General features: G+C 45.2%; 1 protein-coding gene across 1 annotated transcript in view; it reads left to right on the forward strand.

Annotated features, from left to right (window-relative positions):
* The first annotated feature begins 11,511 nt into the window (after positions 1-11,511).
* Positions 11,512-15,874, forward strand: part of BAIAP2L1 (BAR/IMD domain containing adaptor protein 2 like 1) — a 49,277-nt gene continuing 44,914 nt past the window's right edge. The window contains exon 1 of the mRNA XM_081965711.1: positions 11,512-11,776. Within this exon, the coding sequence (XP_081821837.1) occupies positions 11,726-11,776 (51 nt within the window). The 5' untranslated portion in view covers positions 11,512-11,725. The remainder of the gene's footprint in view (positions 11,777-15,874) is intronic.

Below are 15,874 nucleotides of genomic sequence, written 5' to 3' on the forward strand. Positions count from 1 at the left end.
GCCTTTCAGCTCTACTCCAAGAGCCTTCCAGGCAGAAAAGCATTTTTGTGTTGCATTTGTGCTGATAAATAAATAAAGGGAAGCAGTATGCTCCCTCCTCTGTGTGTGTGTGTGTGTGTGTGTGTGTGTGTGTGTGTGTGTGTGTGTCGTATTTGGGCATACCAGGGGTTGTAACACACATACATACATACATACATACATACATACCACTTATCACTGTCCATATTGAATACGTAGAGAAAAAAGGAAAACTGAGCGTTCCCAAGGTTGATGCTACAGTATATGGAATAAAACTGTGATTGAGTCTAGATGTAATTAAAGAGCCAGAAGACCAGAGGCCCCCTCTGGAGAAAAGCCCTTTTCCATTATGTATGGGCACAGCTTGCTCACCACGGTCAGAATCTCAGCCCTGACTGGCATCTCTAAGTTCTAACATCATGCAAATGATCCCGTCATCATTATTCTTTGGAGCATCGACCGCTTTGGAATAATCAGTCCGAGGCTTTGACATTTCCAATTTTACTGACTTTTGCGTTCACCCTCAGAAAATGAGGCTACCCCCTTTCCTTGAAGAGCGGGCAGGAGTAAGTGTGACTAACAGTGGGGAGCAGGTCTTTAGAAGAACCATTCTTTGTGGGTTTTCAAAGCACCTCTTTTAAGATGGGTTTCTCTTTTTTAAAAAAAAGCGCAGAACTGAACGGAAGGATTAAAACCAAGGTGGGTAACATCATCAGTGTTCATAGCCCAAGAAAGTGAGCGAGGAAAAAAAAACGCTGATACAGCGAGGATACACTGATCATCATATACGCTGATGACGTTACCTAGTTTGGTCGTGAAATGTCTACAAGAAAGCAACCAAGCTCAGAGAGCATGAAGGGCCCCACACAGTCCTCGTCCATCTCTTTTTCCTCCTCCTCCTCCTCTTCCTCCTCCTCCTCCTCCTCCTCTTCCTCTTCCTCTCTGCACGCCACACTCCCTTCCAGCACTGATAATGTTACCTAGTTGGGTCATGAAACATCTGCAAGAGACCCCACAGTTCATCTCTTCCCTTCTTCTCTTCCCTTCTTCTCTTCCCTTTCATTCTTTCCTTCCCTTCCCTTCCCTTCCATTCTTCTCTTCTCCTTTCCCCTTCCCTTCTGTTCTTCTGTTCTCCTCCTCTCCTCTTCCCTTCCCCTTTTCTCTTCTCTTCTTCTCTCCTCTCCCCTTCCCCTCTTCTCTTCCCTTCCCTTCTCCTCTCTCCTTCCCTCTGTTCTTCTCTTCTCCTCTCCTCTTCCCTTCCCCTTCTCTTCTTCTCTCCTCTCCCCTTCCCCTCTTCTCTTCTTCCCTTCTGTTCTTCTGCTCTTCTCTTCCCTTCTCCTTTTCTCTTCTCTTCTTCTCTCCTCTCCCCTTCCCCTCTTCTCTTCCCTTCCCTTCTCCTCTTCCCTTCCCTTCTGTTCTTCACTTCTCCTCTCCCCTTCCCCTTCTCTTTTTCTCTCCTCTCCCCTTCCCCTCTTCTCTTCCCTTCTGTTCTTCTCCCCTTCCCTTCTGTTCTTCTCCTCTCCCCTTTCCTTCCCCTTTTCTCTCCTTTTCGTCTCTCCTCTCCCATTCCCTTCTTCTTTTTCCTTCCCTTCTCCTCTCCCCTTCCCTTCTGTTCTTCCCTTCCCTTCTTCCCTTTCCTTCTCCTCTCCCCTTCCCTTCCATTCTTCTTTTCTCTTCCCTTCCCTTCTTCTCTTCTCTCCGTACTTGAGGAGCCGCCTATCAAGGGTGTCCGAGCACTCGAAGACAAAGTATTTTGCTTAAAGAGCTGAAGAGATTCACCTTGTGGGATGGAGAGCAGTGGTCCATTAGGGCTCAGGTCCTCTCAAAGCTTGAGAGGAAAAAGCAAGCAAACAAATGTCTATACATTTCAAGGGAAATTGACAGGCCTCCATTCTGGCCCTCGTTTGCAAAGCTTGTTCACCATCTAGTGGCCTAGGAAGATAATAAGATTCCAAAGTTTAGCAAATCCTCTATCTAGGCACCTTTTGACAATAGGAGCTCAAGAATGGTGGATGGTTCCCCCTTGTTATCCCAAGAGGAGAATGGCTTTTGTCTGCTGGGAGGAAAGCGAATATTGCTCCAACACTGGAAGTTTTTAAGAAGATGTTGGATATCCATTTGTCTGAAGTGGTGTAGGGTTTCCTTCCTAAGCAGGGGGTTGGACTAGAAGACCTCCAAGGTCCCTTCCAACTGTTATTCTATTCTATTCTATTCTGCATTCTATTCTATTCTAATCTGCATTCTATCCTATTCTATTCTATTCTATTCTACTCTCCTATCCCCTGATACTGCCACATTAATTACCCACACTTTCTTCTTTTCAGCCACAGTTAAATCTTCTAGTGTGTTATGCACCAAGACTTTATCAGATTTAAATTATGAATGGTAACAATACGTCTATCAGTACATTTGAATTATTACTATTAATATAGATTTGAGCAATGGACATGGGCTCAGGATAGCTTTGACTCACTACACGTTCATCCATGTCAGGCTGATATCACCATAGATATACCAAAAGCACTTAATTCACAGCAATTTCACACACATTTGCCATTTGAATTAAAAAATTTTACTTTACGTGCCCCACGGAGTTAGAGGTTTTAAATATTTTTTTTTAAAAAAATAGGCTATTACTCCAGAGACTCTTAAAGAAACAATCAGAGCGATAAGATAAATTATTATTCAAGGGTGCCTTTTAAATATACAAACACGGTATAAATTATTCCCAAACGCTTCTGCATAAAAGATCTGCCTGACTTTCACTTCATCATCAGAATTGTGCTCACATCCAAAATGGTGAAACAAATAGCTTTTTCTCACATCGTCCACGCTATATTTCAAAACTCAAAAAGCTGGCCGTAAAACTTAAAAAAGACAGCAGATCGTTTAAGTAAATTCTTACGGAGCTTTCAGCCATGTTTCCCAGACGAGGGAGTAAACATTCCTCAGTGCTTTCGTTTCTGAACTAGAGCCACTTGAAAGGAAAATGTATTTTTAGCACAGCTTTTTCTCAGTTGTGGATCTTTTTTTAAAAAAAAAAAACTTTCTTTACTCAGCACAATGGATTTAAATGGTTAGTTTACTCTCTTGCTGGGCTATTTCTACTGTCTGCTTCTGGCAGGGGGGTGGGGGGGTGTTGGTTTTTTTTTTTTTTTTTTTGCTAAAACATTTTCTCAACTTCAGGAACCACCCATCATTGTCGGGGAGTTGTCTATCACAACTACAGTACTACCACAACTTAAGAAGAGATTGGACAACCATTTGTCTGAAATGATGTAGGGTTTCCTGCTTGAACAGGGGGTTGGACTAGAAGACCTCCAATGTCCTTTCAAATCTTGTTATTATTCTATTCCATTCTATTCTGCATTCCATTCTATTTTATTTTATTATGCATTCTATTCTATTCTATTCTGCATTCTATTCTAATCTATTTTATTTTATTCTATTCTATTTTATTCTGCATTCTATTATGCTCTATTATGCATTCTATTCTATCCTATCCTATTCTATTATTCTGTTATAATAAGATGCTGCAGACAAATTACCCCGCTATCCACCGAGTAAGCATCCCATGTCTTATTGCGATGTGCGAAGCCAATCTGGGAAAGGTTTTTAAAAAATCTCAAGGCTGGAAGGGATTTACAGATTTACATCTGTTTTTCCACCTGTCCCACCTGGACCACCAAGACTAGATCAGCTAAGAAAAAACTGGCAGTCATTCTAGCAATTTTTGCTTTTGCTCTGCCTCTGAAAGCCTGGTCTTTATTATAGAAATGTATTTTTAAGTGTGGGGAAGCAGCAGGGATGCTTCGATGTTCACAATATAAACTAAATTTTAAAATTTAAGATTAAACCTCTGTGCTTTTGCTCATCTCGGGGCTACTGAATTAAGAGAGCTACATATTTCCATTGTTCTTCTCCCAACAGGCTTGAGACGCAGAAAAGGCAAATGTAGTCTCTTTTGTGAATTTGGAGGGGGTGGAAGGAGAGGAGGAGGAGGTGAAGGAGGAGAGAAGAGGGAAAAGAAGAGGAGGAGGAGGAGGAGGGAGGAAGAGGAGGAGAAAAGAGGAAGAAGAGGAGGAGGAGAGGAAGAAGAGGAGGAGGAGAGGAGAAGGTAGAGGAGAGGAAGAGGAGGAGAGGAGGAAGAAGAGGAGATGAGAAGAGGAGGAGTAGAGTAGAGGAGAAGGAGAGGAAGAAGAGGAGGAGAAGAGGAAGAAGAAGAGGAGAGGAGGAGAGAAGAGGAAGAGAAGAGGAAGAAGAAGAGGAGAGGAGGAGAGAAGAGGAAGAGAAGAGGAAGAAGAAGAGGAGAGGAGAGGAGAGGAGGAGAAGAGGAGAGGAAAAGAGGAGGAGCAGAGGAAGAGGAGAGAAGAGGAGAGAAGAGGAGGAGGCAAAGGAGAAGAGGTGGTGATGGGTTGGGTTGGGTTGGGTTGGGTTGAGTTTCGTAGATCTCTCCATACTTTGCAACAGATCACTCAGAAATTTCTGATTCTCAGTTTGTTCAATACAACAGCGTCTAAATCAGAGTGTAATTTGTAATTCGTATACCCGTAAGAGAGAATACTTGTAGCTTGGTGGAGTTCTTGGTGGTTTTGAAAATGGTGTGAAAAGGAGGGGGGAGGAAGGGAGGAAGGGAAGAAGGGAGGAAGGAAGGAAAATGGTAATACTGGTTAACGGACCTTTTTTATAAGAACACTTGGCTGATAACAGGGCGTTGCTCAGGTATTTATTTATAGGGGGTGGGGGGAATGTCCAGACCAAACGTAATTTCTAATATTGGATTTTTCCCCTTACCAGAGGGAGCCCCCTTGTGGAGCACTGTGAAGCCATCACCATGGCAACTCCATCGCACTGCACAGTAGAAGCCATTTTACAGCAGTACAGTAGAAGCCATTTAAAGACACAACAGGCTGTATCTTAACAGAACACACACACACGCCCGAGAGGTTTTAGGGGTGTCTTATCCCCACAGTATTTGTCTCCAGAGAGTAAGTCATCTGAGTACCAAGTATGGTTGAAATTGCTCAAGGCGTTCCAGAATTATATGGGAATATACACACACACAGCCAGTTTTATATAGATCGATACCAAAAATCCACATTTTTTTCACGTGGGGCAAAAAGAATGACTTTTTAAAAAACCCAATCCTTGAGAAATCAACCCTAAAACAGGTCACCGTCCTAATTTAGGAGAACAAGTTAAATAGGAAAATTGTCTTTGATCCTCAAAGGATTTCACTGGAGCATCAAAGAGAGGTCAAAGAGGGACGTGCCAATCAGACCAGACGATAAGCTGAACGGACACAACGGAGAACCAGTATAACTGCTCAACAGGAACCGCTTGATCAAAAGGCCAGGATAGGAAACCACCCGAAAAGTTTGCGTCAGAAATTGTCCAAGGAAGAAGGGCATGGGGAAAATATATATGAAATATATCACTCCTTTGGCCTGTGCCTAACATTCAATGTGTTGCTCTGTTGATTTGTCAATTCTTCTTCCTTTGGTCTACAAGCGCTAAAACCTTTGGTTATCGCTTTTGGGTGCAATCGGTGCATTTAAGCAGAGAGAAAAAAACAAAAGGCAACTATGGAGTGATAGCAATAGCACTCAGACTTATATCCCGCTTCCCAGTGCTTTTACTGCCCTCTCTAAGCGGTTTACAGAGCCAGCCTCTTGCCCCCCCCCCCCCCTCAACAATTTGGGTCCTCGTTTTACCCACCTCGGAAGGATGGAAAGCTGAGTCAACCTTGAGTCGGTCAGAGTTAGCCTGCAATATTGCATTTTAACCACTGCGCACCATGGAAGGAAGGAAGGAAGGAAGATCGCAATAGACTTATATACTGCTTCACAGCCTTCTCTAAGCAGTTTACAGAATAAGCCTCTTTCCCCCAGCAATCTGGCTCCTCATTTTATGACCTCGGAAGGACAGAAGGCTGAGTCAACATTGAGCCAGTCAGGATTGAATTCTTGGCAGTGGGCAGAATTAGCCGGCACTACTGCATTTTAATCACTGCGCACCATGGAAGGAAGGAAGGAAGGAAGGAAGGAAGGAAGGAAGGAAGGAAGGAAGGAAGGAAGGAAGGAAGGAAGGAAGGAAGGATGGAAGGAAGGATAGTCCTTAGACTTATATACTGCTTCACAGTGCTTTACAGCCCTCTCTAAGCGGTTTACAGAGTCAGCCTCTTGCCCCCAACAATCTGGGTCCTCATTTTACTGACCTCAGAGGGACGGAAGGCTGAGTCACCAGTCAGGATCGAACTGCTGGCAGTGAGCAGAGTTAGGCTACAATACTGCATTTTAACCACTGCACACCATGGAAAGGAGGGAGGGAGGGAGGGAGGGAGGGAGGGAGGGAGGGAGGAAGGAAGGAAGGAAGGAAGGAAGGAAGGAAGGAAGGAAGGAAGGAAAGGAAGCATAATAGCACTTAGATTATATACCGCTTCACAGTGCTTTTACAGCCCTCTCTAAGCGGTTTACAGAGTCAGCCTCTTGCCCCCCAACAATCTGGGTCCTCATTTTACCCACCTCAGAGGGACGGAAGGCTGAGTCACCCTTGAGCCAGTCAGGATCGAACTGCTGGCAGTGAGCAGAGTTAGGCTACAATACTGCATTTTAACCACTGCACACCATGGAAAGGAGGGAGGGAGGGAGGGAGGGAGGGAGGGAGGGAGGAAGGGAGGAAGGAAGGAAGGAAGGAAGGAAGGAAGGAAGGAAGGAAGGAAGGAAGGAAGGAAGGAAGGAAGGAAGGAAGGAAGGAAAGGAAGCATAATAGCACTTAGATTATATACCGCTTCACAGTGCTTTTACAGCCCTCTCTAAGTGGTTTACAGAGTCAGCCTCTTGCCCCCCAATAATCTGGGTCCTCATTTTACCCACCTCGGAAGGACAGAAAGCTGAGTCCACCTTGACTCAGTTATAAAGCAAAGAATCTACGGAAAGCTTTTTGTTTTATCATTCCTGAAAACCGACATTTACCTTCCCTCTTTATTCTCTGCTCTCCTGCTGCCCATCTTTTTATGGTTATTGTCTTGATGTATTCTTATCGTGGTCTTTTTCGTTCTATTATCTCACTTCTGTCTACGCTCTTTCCATTTCTTTCTTTTTATTGTAAGCCACCCAGCGTAGCCTCGCGAAGAGAATAGGCAGCAAATACATTTAACAAATAACGAATGAATAAAGCTTACCTCCTTTCCCAAGATCCATGGAAGATTCTTAAGTCCCCTTGGGTGGTTATGCCTCTGGTGACTCATCACAGCAATCAGGGAAACATATATAGATATAGATATATACCTAAGATTTGGAAAAGCAAAGATTTATGAATTTATTCATTAAAAGTTCTTGAATATCTTGCCTAACTCAAAACCTCCCTATTATTCTAGCTAAGGTAAAGGTAAAGGGTTCCCCTCACACATATGTGCTAGTCATTCCAGACTCTAGGGGGCGCTGCTCATCTCCTTTTGAACGCCAAAGAGCCAGGGCTGTCCGAAGACGTCTCTGTGGTCATGTGGCCGGCATGACTCAACGCCGAAGGCGCAAGGAAGGCTGTTCCCTTCCCACCAAAGGTGGTTCCTGTTTTTCTACTTGCATTTTTTACGTGCTTTTAAACTGCTAGGTTGGCAGAAGCTGGGGCAAGTCACGGGAGCTCACTCCGTTACGCGTCGCAAGGGATTCGAACCGCCAAACTGCCGACCTTTCTGATCGACAAGCTCAGCATCTTAACCACTGAGCCACCCTTATTATTCAATAATAATAAATGGATAAATGGTGTAAATGGATGTGGAGCCTTCTTGGAACTGTTGAAAGGACCGTGTTGTAGACTGGAGATAGTTGATGTCTCATCTCTCCTCCTCTGTTGAGAAAGGGCAGTTCAATTTGGACATAGATGACCTCTTTGACCCCTTTTCTTTCAAACGAACCTCCAAGTGACCTCAATGACTCTCTAAAAGGATGCAAATGACCAGCTGTCTGTCGTCCAAGAAGCTTCTTCAGCTCTGACTGGATGGTGGGAAATAGGAGGATTGATATTCCTTGCAGACAGAGCTGGTCATTTGCATCCTTTTAGAGGGTCCTTGAGGCCACTTGGAGTTTTGTCTGTGTCCTCAGAGTCACCCGAGTGGTGAAAATGGGCATGGAGTCTCCTTGGAACTGCTGCAGATAAACCTCCAAGTGGCCTGAACGACTTTCTAAAAAGGATGCAAATGACCAGCTCTGTCTGCAAGGGATATCGATCCTTCCGTTCTTCCCCACCGTCATCCAGTCAGAGCTGAAGAAGCTTCCTGGATGAGAAGCAAAACGTCTTCAAAGACAACCCCCCCCCCCCAGAAAAGTCCAGTTGCGTCTTGGGGGAAAAAATAGCCCCCTTGGGATTCTCAGAGTTTTATCTTTTAGAAATTTAGCTGCCTTGGTACAGCAGAGGTGAAGAGTCTAATTGTGGATGCTGCGATTGATCATCCAGGCTTATTGGCCCCTGTGCAGCTGCAGCGTGCGATGTTCTTCACACTTGCTTGGTTCACAACGTTGAGCTAACACTTGACTGCCCAGGACTGTACACGCTGCTCAACTTCTGAACACACAATGTCTCCTGAAAGCAGTCCGCTCGCACGCATGACTCACTCATCGATCGATGGCAAGTCCTCCACCGGGAGAACATATCGTTCACACACACACACACACACACACACACACACACACACAATTAAGACGCACCCACAGCCCCAACGGGCACTAGCGAAGCGAATAGCCAGGCCTCTCTGCAGCTTCACAGCTAACTTTCCAAGTCAAGTTCAGCGTGAATTCCTAAAACAGCAACACAAATTTTGCTGCAGTTGTTGTTGTTGTTGTTGTTTTGGCAACCTACCGCACAACCAGTCTACACAACCTTCAAGATTCCCTAGTAGGTTTTGCACACACACAAAAAAAGAATCTCGCTTGCTAAAATGATCTCAAATACGGTACATCTCGACTTATGATCGCAACGCAGCACAAAATTTCTGTTCTCAAGTAACGAAGTTCGTGAAATGAGCTTTGCCCCGTTTTACGACCTTTCTTGCCACTGTTGTTAAGGGAATCACCGCAGATGATAAAGTTAGTAACCTGGTCATTAAGTAAATCTGACTCCCCTGTTGCCTTTTGCCCTTTTCAGCCTGACGAACAGCCATCATAAACCTGTTTGCGTTGCAGGTGGTTTCTAAGAAAAGCTAACACAAGGAGGCCTCTGGAATTTGTTCTTGATTGTCTCAACCTGGTTTGCAAACGTCACAAGCCGCATTCTTTTCTTTCTGCAAGATTCCTGGTCCACAGGCCAGGGAAAGGTAATCCTTGCAAGCCAGGCAGCTCTTAAACCTGTGATAGCAAACCTACGGCATGCGTGCCAGAAGTGGCGTGCAGAGCCCTCTCTGTGGTCACATGTGACATCGCCAGCTCCTCTTCTGTTGCGGTTGTGGGATCCCCTTTTGCGAAGTTCTGACAAGCAAAGGCAACAGGGGAGCCAGATTGACTTAATGACCAGGTTACTAACTTATCAACTGCAGTGATTCCCTTAACAACAGGAGCAAGAAAGGTTGTAAAACGGGGCAAAGCTCATTTCACGAACTTCGTTACTTGAGAACAGAAATTTTGTGCTGTGTTGCGATCGCAAGTCGAGCTCTACCTGTATTTGAGATCATTTTAGCAAGCTGGTCTTCATGGGCACTGAAGCACCGGAAAATGGCCAGAAAATGGCCAAATCCCAGGCCGATTTTGGGCCGTTTTCAGGTTTTTTCTGGGGTGTTTTTCAGGCCAAAAACAGCCTAAAAATGGCCTGGAAAATGGACCGCAAAACGGCTAAAAAAAAAATAGGTAAAAATGGCCTGAAAACAGGCACATGCATGGATTTGTGTTCCGATTTGGGCACTTGGTGCTGAAAAGATTCGCCATTACTGTCTTAAACCATCTCTGCCCACAATGCCTTTTGCACATCATTGCTGGTTTGGCTTGGTTCTGGTTTGCCCCTCTGGCTTTAGGGCTAAGAAAATGCAAGGCAGAAAAAAAAACCATCACTTTAGAGCAGGGGCCCCCAAACTTTCAGACCTCAGGGACCACTAAATTCATAATTTAAAATCCTGCAGACCACTAATAGGATCTGCCTAATGACCGGCTGGATGGGCGTGGCTAGGTGGTCGTGTGACGGGGTGGGTGTGGCCAACTCAATGTCACTCCCGTCGAGGGGCGCCTCGCCGGCCTCTACTCGCCCCTCCCCTCCCAGCCACTCCTTGCCCGCCTGCCCACCCGGGCTCCTTAGGGCCCCAAAAGGAAGCTGTTGCTGGAGCTAAGCAGCCACCAGGAGAAAGAGTTGGCCAAACAGCTCAGTTCAAATTGGATCTGATGGAGAAGGAGGCTCAGCAGAAGCACCTCACTGAGGACTAGGAGCATGGGCTTTCCAAGGAAAGGAAAGACCCATGGGACTGCAAGGCCAGGGACTGGTGCCTGGAGGCTCAGTGGGCTGAGATGGTCAGCCAGTTCCAAGCCATGATGCAGTCCCACTGGAACGAGACCCTTTGGCTCTTCACCATCAGCGGTGCTTCCCTCCAGCCTTCGCCCAAAGCCCCGTAACCTAGGCATACACACACATACAAAGCACCCCTTCCCTATCCAAACCGGTTGCTTCCTAAGGTACCTTAGCATTAAAGCTCCACTAGAGGGCAGCACCTCTCCTGAGATGGAAAAGATGCATTTGCAACCTAGGTGGGCATCTCCTGGTGGCCTCCTTTCTGCGTCCCAATATCTATCTATCATCTATCTATCTATCTATCTATCTATCATCTATCTATCTATCTACCCATCTACCCACCCATCTACCCATCTATCTATCTATCTATCATCTATCTATCTATCTATCTATCTATCTATCATCTATCTATCTATCTATCTATCTATCTATCTATCTATCTATCTATCTATCTATCTATCTATCTATCTATCTATCTATCTATCTATCTACCCATCTACCCATCCATCCATCTATCCATCTATCCAAACACACACACAAAGCACCCATTCCCTATCGAAACCGTTTGCTTCCTAAAGTACCTTAGCATTAAAGCTCCACTAGAGGGCAGCACCTCTCCTGAGGTGGAAAAGGTGCATTGGCAACCTAGGTGGGCATCTCCTGGTGGTCTCCTTTCCTCGTCCCAATACAACCCTTGTCCGTCCACCAGCTGGGCCCAGAAGGGGGAGGAAGAAGAGGCAGCTCGGTCTCCTCGCTGGCGGGGATGGTGGTGGTGGTGGGAGGACGAAAAGAAAGGAAGAAAAAGAGGAGGGGGGGAAAGGAGGAGAAGAAGAAAGTTTTCTCCTCAGGGAGGGCCGGCCGCCGGGCTGTTCCTTCTTGGGGGACGCCCCTCCCTCCGCGAGAGGGGCCTCGCCCGGCTCCGCCCACCCCCGCCTCGCCTCACCTCTGGGGTGGGCGTGGCCGCGCGCGCCGAGGGAACCGCCCTCCCTCCCCCTGCCTCCCCTCCCTCCGCTGAGGTGGCCGGTTCCGCAAGTTTGACAGTTGGCGCGGAGGGCGCCGGTGAGGAAGGAGGGTCCTTGCGCCGCTGCGCGATTCGCGTCCCCTCCCCAACGCCGCCGGGGAGCCAAAGCCGCCTCACACGTCCCGAGGGGATCCCAGCCCCCCGTCTGCCCGGCCGGGGCCACCTAGCCAGCCGGCTTCGCCTCCTTTGGCCGCCGCCGTCATGTCTCGGGGTCCCGAAGAGGTCAACAAGCTGACCGAGAGCACCTATAAGGTGAGTGGGGGGCGAGAGGGAAGGGAGTGGTGGGGGGGGGGCTGGGGTCTTCTTTGCCCCCCCTCGAGGGGGAAAAGGGACCCCCGAATTGCAACCAGGCGAGGGCTTTCTTCCTCTCCCCTCCCCACCCAGCCTGACTCCACGCAAACTTAATTTTTTGCTCTTTTATGGGCTGGGAAGGTTGCAAAGGAAAACTTCTGTTTTGGCTGCTTTCGTGGGAGTTTCGACTTAAAAAAAAAAGTTGTTTCTTGCATTGCTCCTTCATAAAAAGAAAAATCTGTCCTTGGCTGCTTTCGTGGGAATGTTTTTTTTTTAATTTTTTAAAAAAACCAGATATTTTCTTGGATTGCTCCTTTTTAATTATATATATATATATATATATATATATATATATATATATATATATATATATATATATATATATATATATATATATATATATATATATATATATATATATATATATATATATATATATATATATATCTTTTTTATTTTAATTGAAAAGACAGTGACATGTCAGGATAACAATGACAAACAAAGCCAAAGAAAATAATAAATCTTAACACACAAGCTAGTAACTGTAACAATAATGTAACAATAATGAGCATAATATGACCAAAAAGAGTAAAAGAAAAAGAACTGTAACTAAATTTCTACTTAAACTTATATATTTGTATATATATATATATTATATTATATCCCCGGGTTGCTCCTCCTGTCATTTTTTTTTTAAAGTCTTGGTGCTACTTTTTTAAAAAGTTCTATCTAACTGCTTTCATGTGATTTTTTTCTTTATTAAAAAAAAAACGGTCACGTGTTGAATTGCTACTTTAAAATAAACATTTCCCAGGCTGTTTTCTTGTGATTTTTCTCTCCCTTGTGTGTCTTTTTTTTCCAAAGTCCTTTCTTGCTTTGCTCCTTTTTAAAGCAGTTATAGACTTTTTTTTTAAGGGAGCAGTTCCAGAAAAGATTTTAAATAGAGAGAAAAAGTCACAGGAAAGCACATTTTTAATGTGTCTTTTAAAAAAAAGAAAAGTCAGTGGCTATTTGTTTACTGTTATTGGTTTATTGCTCTTTGTTGGCAACCTGATGTGCGGGGCTAAGGATGTATTGCTTTTTATTGTTTAATGTTGGGGGTTATGCAATGACATTTCTTATTTCCTGCTCTCATTTTGGATCTGCTGATCTTGTTTCTTATGGATTGCTTATTATTGGTTTTGTAAGGATGGCTATTTACTTTTTATAGCTAGCTCAACATTGTGCTGGTAAAAATAGATGTGCTTTAGGGTGTGTTTGTGTATATGTTTCTTTTGCGAGTCCTTTCTCACAATACTTAGAAAGTGAATGGAAAGCTAAACCACTTCCCCAATGTGCATCTAATTGGGGCGTCTAATTCCCCAATTAGGTGGACATTGGACTACAGCTCCCATTGGCTTTTAGCTGGGGAAGATGGGAGTTGTAGTTGGCTAGAAGGACACACCATTGACTGAGGATGACGGGAATTTGGAAGATGTACTCAGTCGACACACCTGAACTGTGCTGATTTCCAGTTGGAATGAGTTATAAGCAAGCAAGTCAGAAAAATCACCAACTGGGAAGGGAAACAAAATCCAGATTTATTCAGTCAACTCAACTAGCCAAAATTCTGCACAATCCCTTGTTCTTTTTTTAAAAAAGAATTGCTTCTGATGAGAGGGTGGGATAGATATATTCAGCATGCTCCATCGCTGGGAATTTTCAAGAAAAGATCGGACAAGTATTTGTCCATCTCCTGTCCGGGATGATATAAGATCTCCTACTTGAGCAGAGGGTTGGACTAGAAGACCTCTAAGGTCCCGTCCAATCCTAAATTTCTACCTTTTGTGGTTTTTTTCTTTCTTTCTATCAGCATACGTTGCAAATTGTTTTCCATTTAACCTAGAGCAGTGGTTCTCAACCTTCCCAATGCCGCGACCCTTTAAATACAGTTCCTCATGTTATGGTGACCCCCCCCAACCATAAAATTGGTGTCTCGGTTCCTAAGACCATCGAAAATATATGTTTTCCGATGCTCTTAGGAGACCCCTGTGAAAGGGTCGTTCGATCCCCAAAGGGGTCCCGACCCACAGGTTGAGAACCACTGACCTAGAGTGAATGCTGGCTGGGGAAATCTGGGAGTTGAAGTCCACACATCTTAAAGTTACCAAGGTTGAAAAACATTGTCTTAGCCTGCTGTTTAAACCAAGCCATTGTGCCAAGCTACCTTCCCTTGTTTTATCAGAGTGTGCTACGAGGTTTTTTGGCTTTACCTAGAACTAAGCCCTAAGGTTAAATTTTTTGGGGGGGGAAACAAGAGGAGCATTTTATCCTCATAGGTGCCAAGTCAGGAGAAGGAACTTGGATAAAGCCAAGCAAACACCCATACAGTTATTGTCTTCCAGGCCTACCTTATTATTTATGAACAGAGTCTTACCACAGAAATCTTACCACCATTTTGCACTGGCCAAAAAGAGAAAAAAAACCTGCTGTTTCGCTATCCGTTTTCAGCAGCTGTCAAGGACACTTTATCAGGGATGGCTAGCAGACTTGGGGAACTCCGAAGAAAGATGCTTTCACCATCTTTGCAGATTCCAGGTGGGGAAAAAGTTGTCCGAGATGACCTTTGAGGTGGTTTCCATTGCTCAGCGCAAGAGTGTTCTCCTCGTGTCCCATTTAGGTGCAAATGTAAGTGTCAACATAAAGAGACTCTGGATCTAAATTAAAGTCCTGTCACCTTGGCTGGGAGTGGATGAAAAGCCATTTTTGAGTCCTGTGTAGATAGTTCTCATTGTGACTCAGGGGCTAAGACGCTGAGCTTGTCGATCCGAAAGATCAGCACTTCGGCGGTTCGAATCCCTAGCGCCACATAACTGAGTGAGCTCCCGTGACTTTTCCCAGCTTCTGCCAACCTAGCAGTTCGAAAGCACATGAAAAATGCAAGTAGAAAAATAGGGACCACCTTTGGTGGGAAGGGAACAGTGTTCCGTGCACCTTCGGCATTGAGTCATTCCGGCCACATGACCCCGGAGACGTCTTCAGACAGCGCTGGCTCTTCGGCTTTGAAACAGAGATGAGCACTGCCCCCTAGAGATGGGAACGACTAGCAGATGTGTGCGAGGGGAACCTTTACCTTTAGGTAGTTCTCAACTTACAACCATTCTTTTAAAGACTGTTCGGAGGTATGACGACCCTGAAAAAAAATGTCTTATGACCAGTCTGTGCATTATTACTTGCTACAGCATCCCCATGGTCAAAAAATGATCAGAATTCGTATGCTTGGCAACAGGCATGTGCTTATGATGGCAGCTGTCTCCTGTGGTCACCCGATCACAATGTATGACTTCCCCACTCAGCGTCCTACAAGCAAAGTCCATGGGGAAAGCCAGATTCCCTTACTAACCATGTATTTAGTAAACCTTTTGCAGTGATTCACTGAAACGTGGCAAAAAGTCATGAAATCAGGTGTGACTCACTTAACAACCCTCTTGCTCAGCAGTGAAAATTCTGGCTACCCCCACCCCCCATTGTTGTAAGTTGTGTTTGACCTGCATTGCTTGCTATGCTCATTTTCAACTGGAGCTTGGAACTAAGAAGATCCTCATGCTGGGAACGACGGAAGGCAAAAGAAGAAGAAGGGGACGGCAGAGAAGGAGGTGGCTGGACGGAGTCACCGAAGCAGCCGGCATGAGTTTTAACGGTCTCCAGAGGATGGTAGAGGACAGGAAGGCCTGGAGGAACGTGGTCCATGGGGTCGCGATGGGTCAGACATGACCTCACACCTAATAACAACAGGACTAAGGCTGCTCTCTATGCAAACCATCCACGTCTGAAAACATGGCAAGCAAACCAGGGTTTGTGGCCTTTGACTTCAACCCGAAGGTCTTACCCCAAATCACACTTTTTTTGCTGTCTCGCTTCAATGCCTTGGGCTGCCCAGCCCTGTCTGTCTGCTTGATCTCTAACCTTTTCCACTTTCGTTTCAAATTCTCTCCCGTCTCTGGGGTCTGCCTCCTTTCTTGCAGATTTTTTTTTAAAACCTTAAGCTTTTTCTGCCTGCAAAACCAGCACCGGGGATCT

The sequence above is a fragment of the Natrix helvetica genome (genome assembly GCF_964273705.1).
Source record: "Natrix helvetica genome assembly, chromosome: 13".
Lineage (NCBI taxonomy): Eukaryota > Metazoa > Chordata > Lepidosauria > Squamata > Natricidae > Natrix > Natrix helvetica.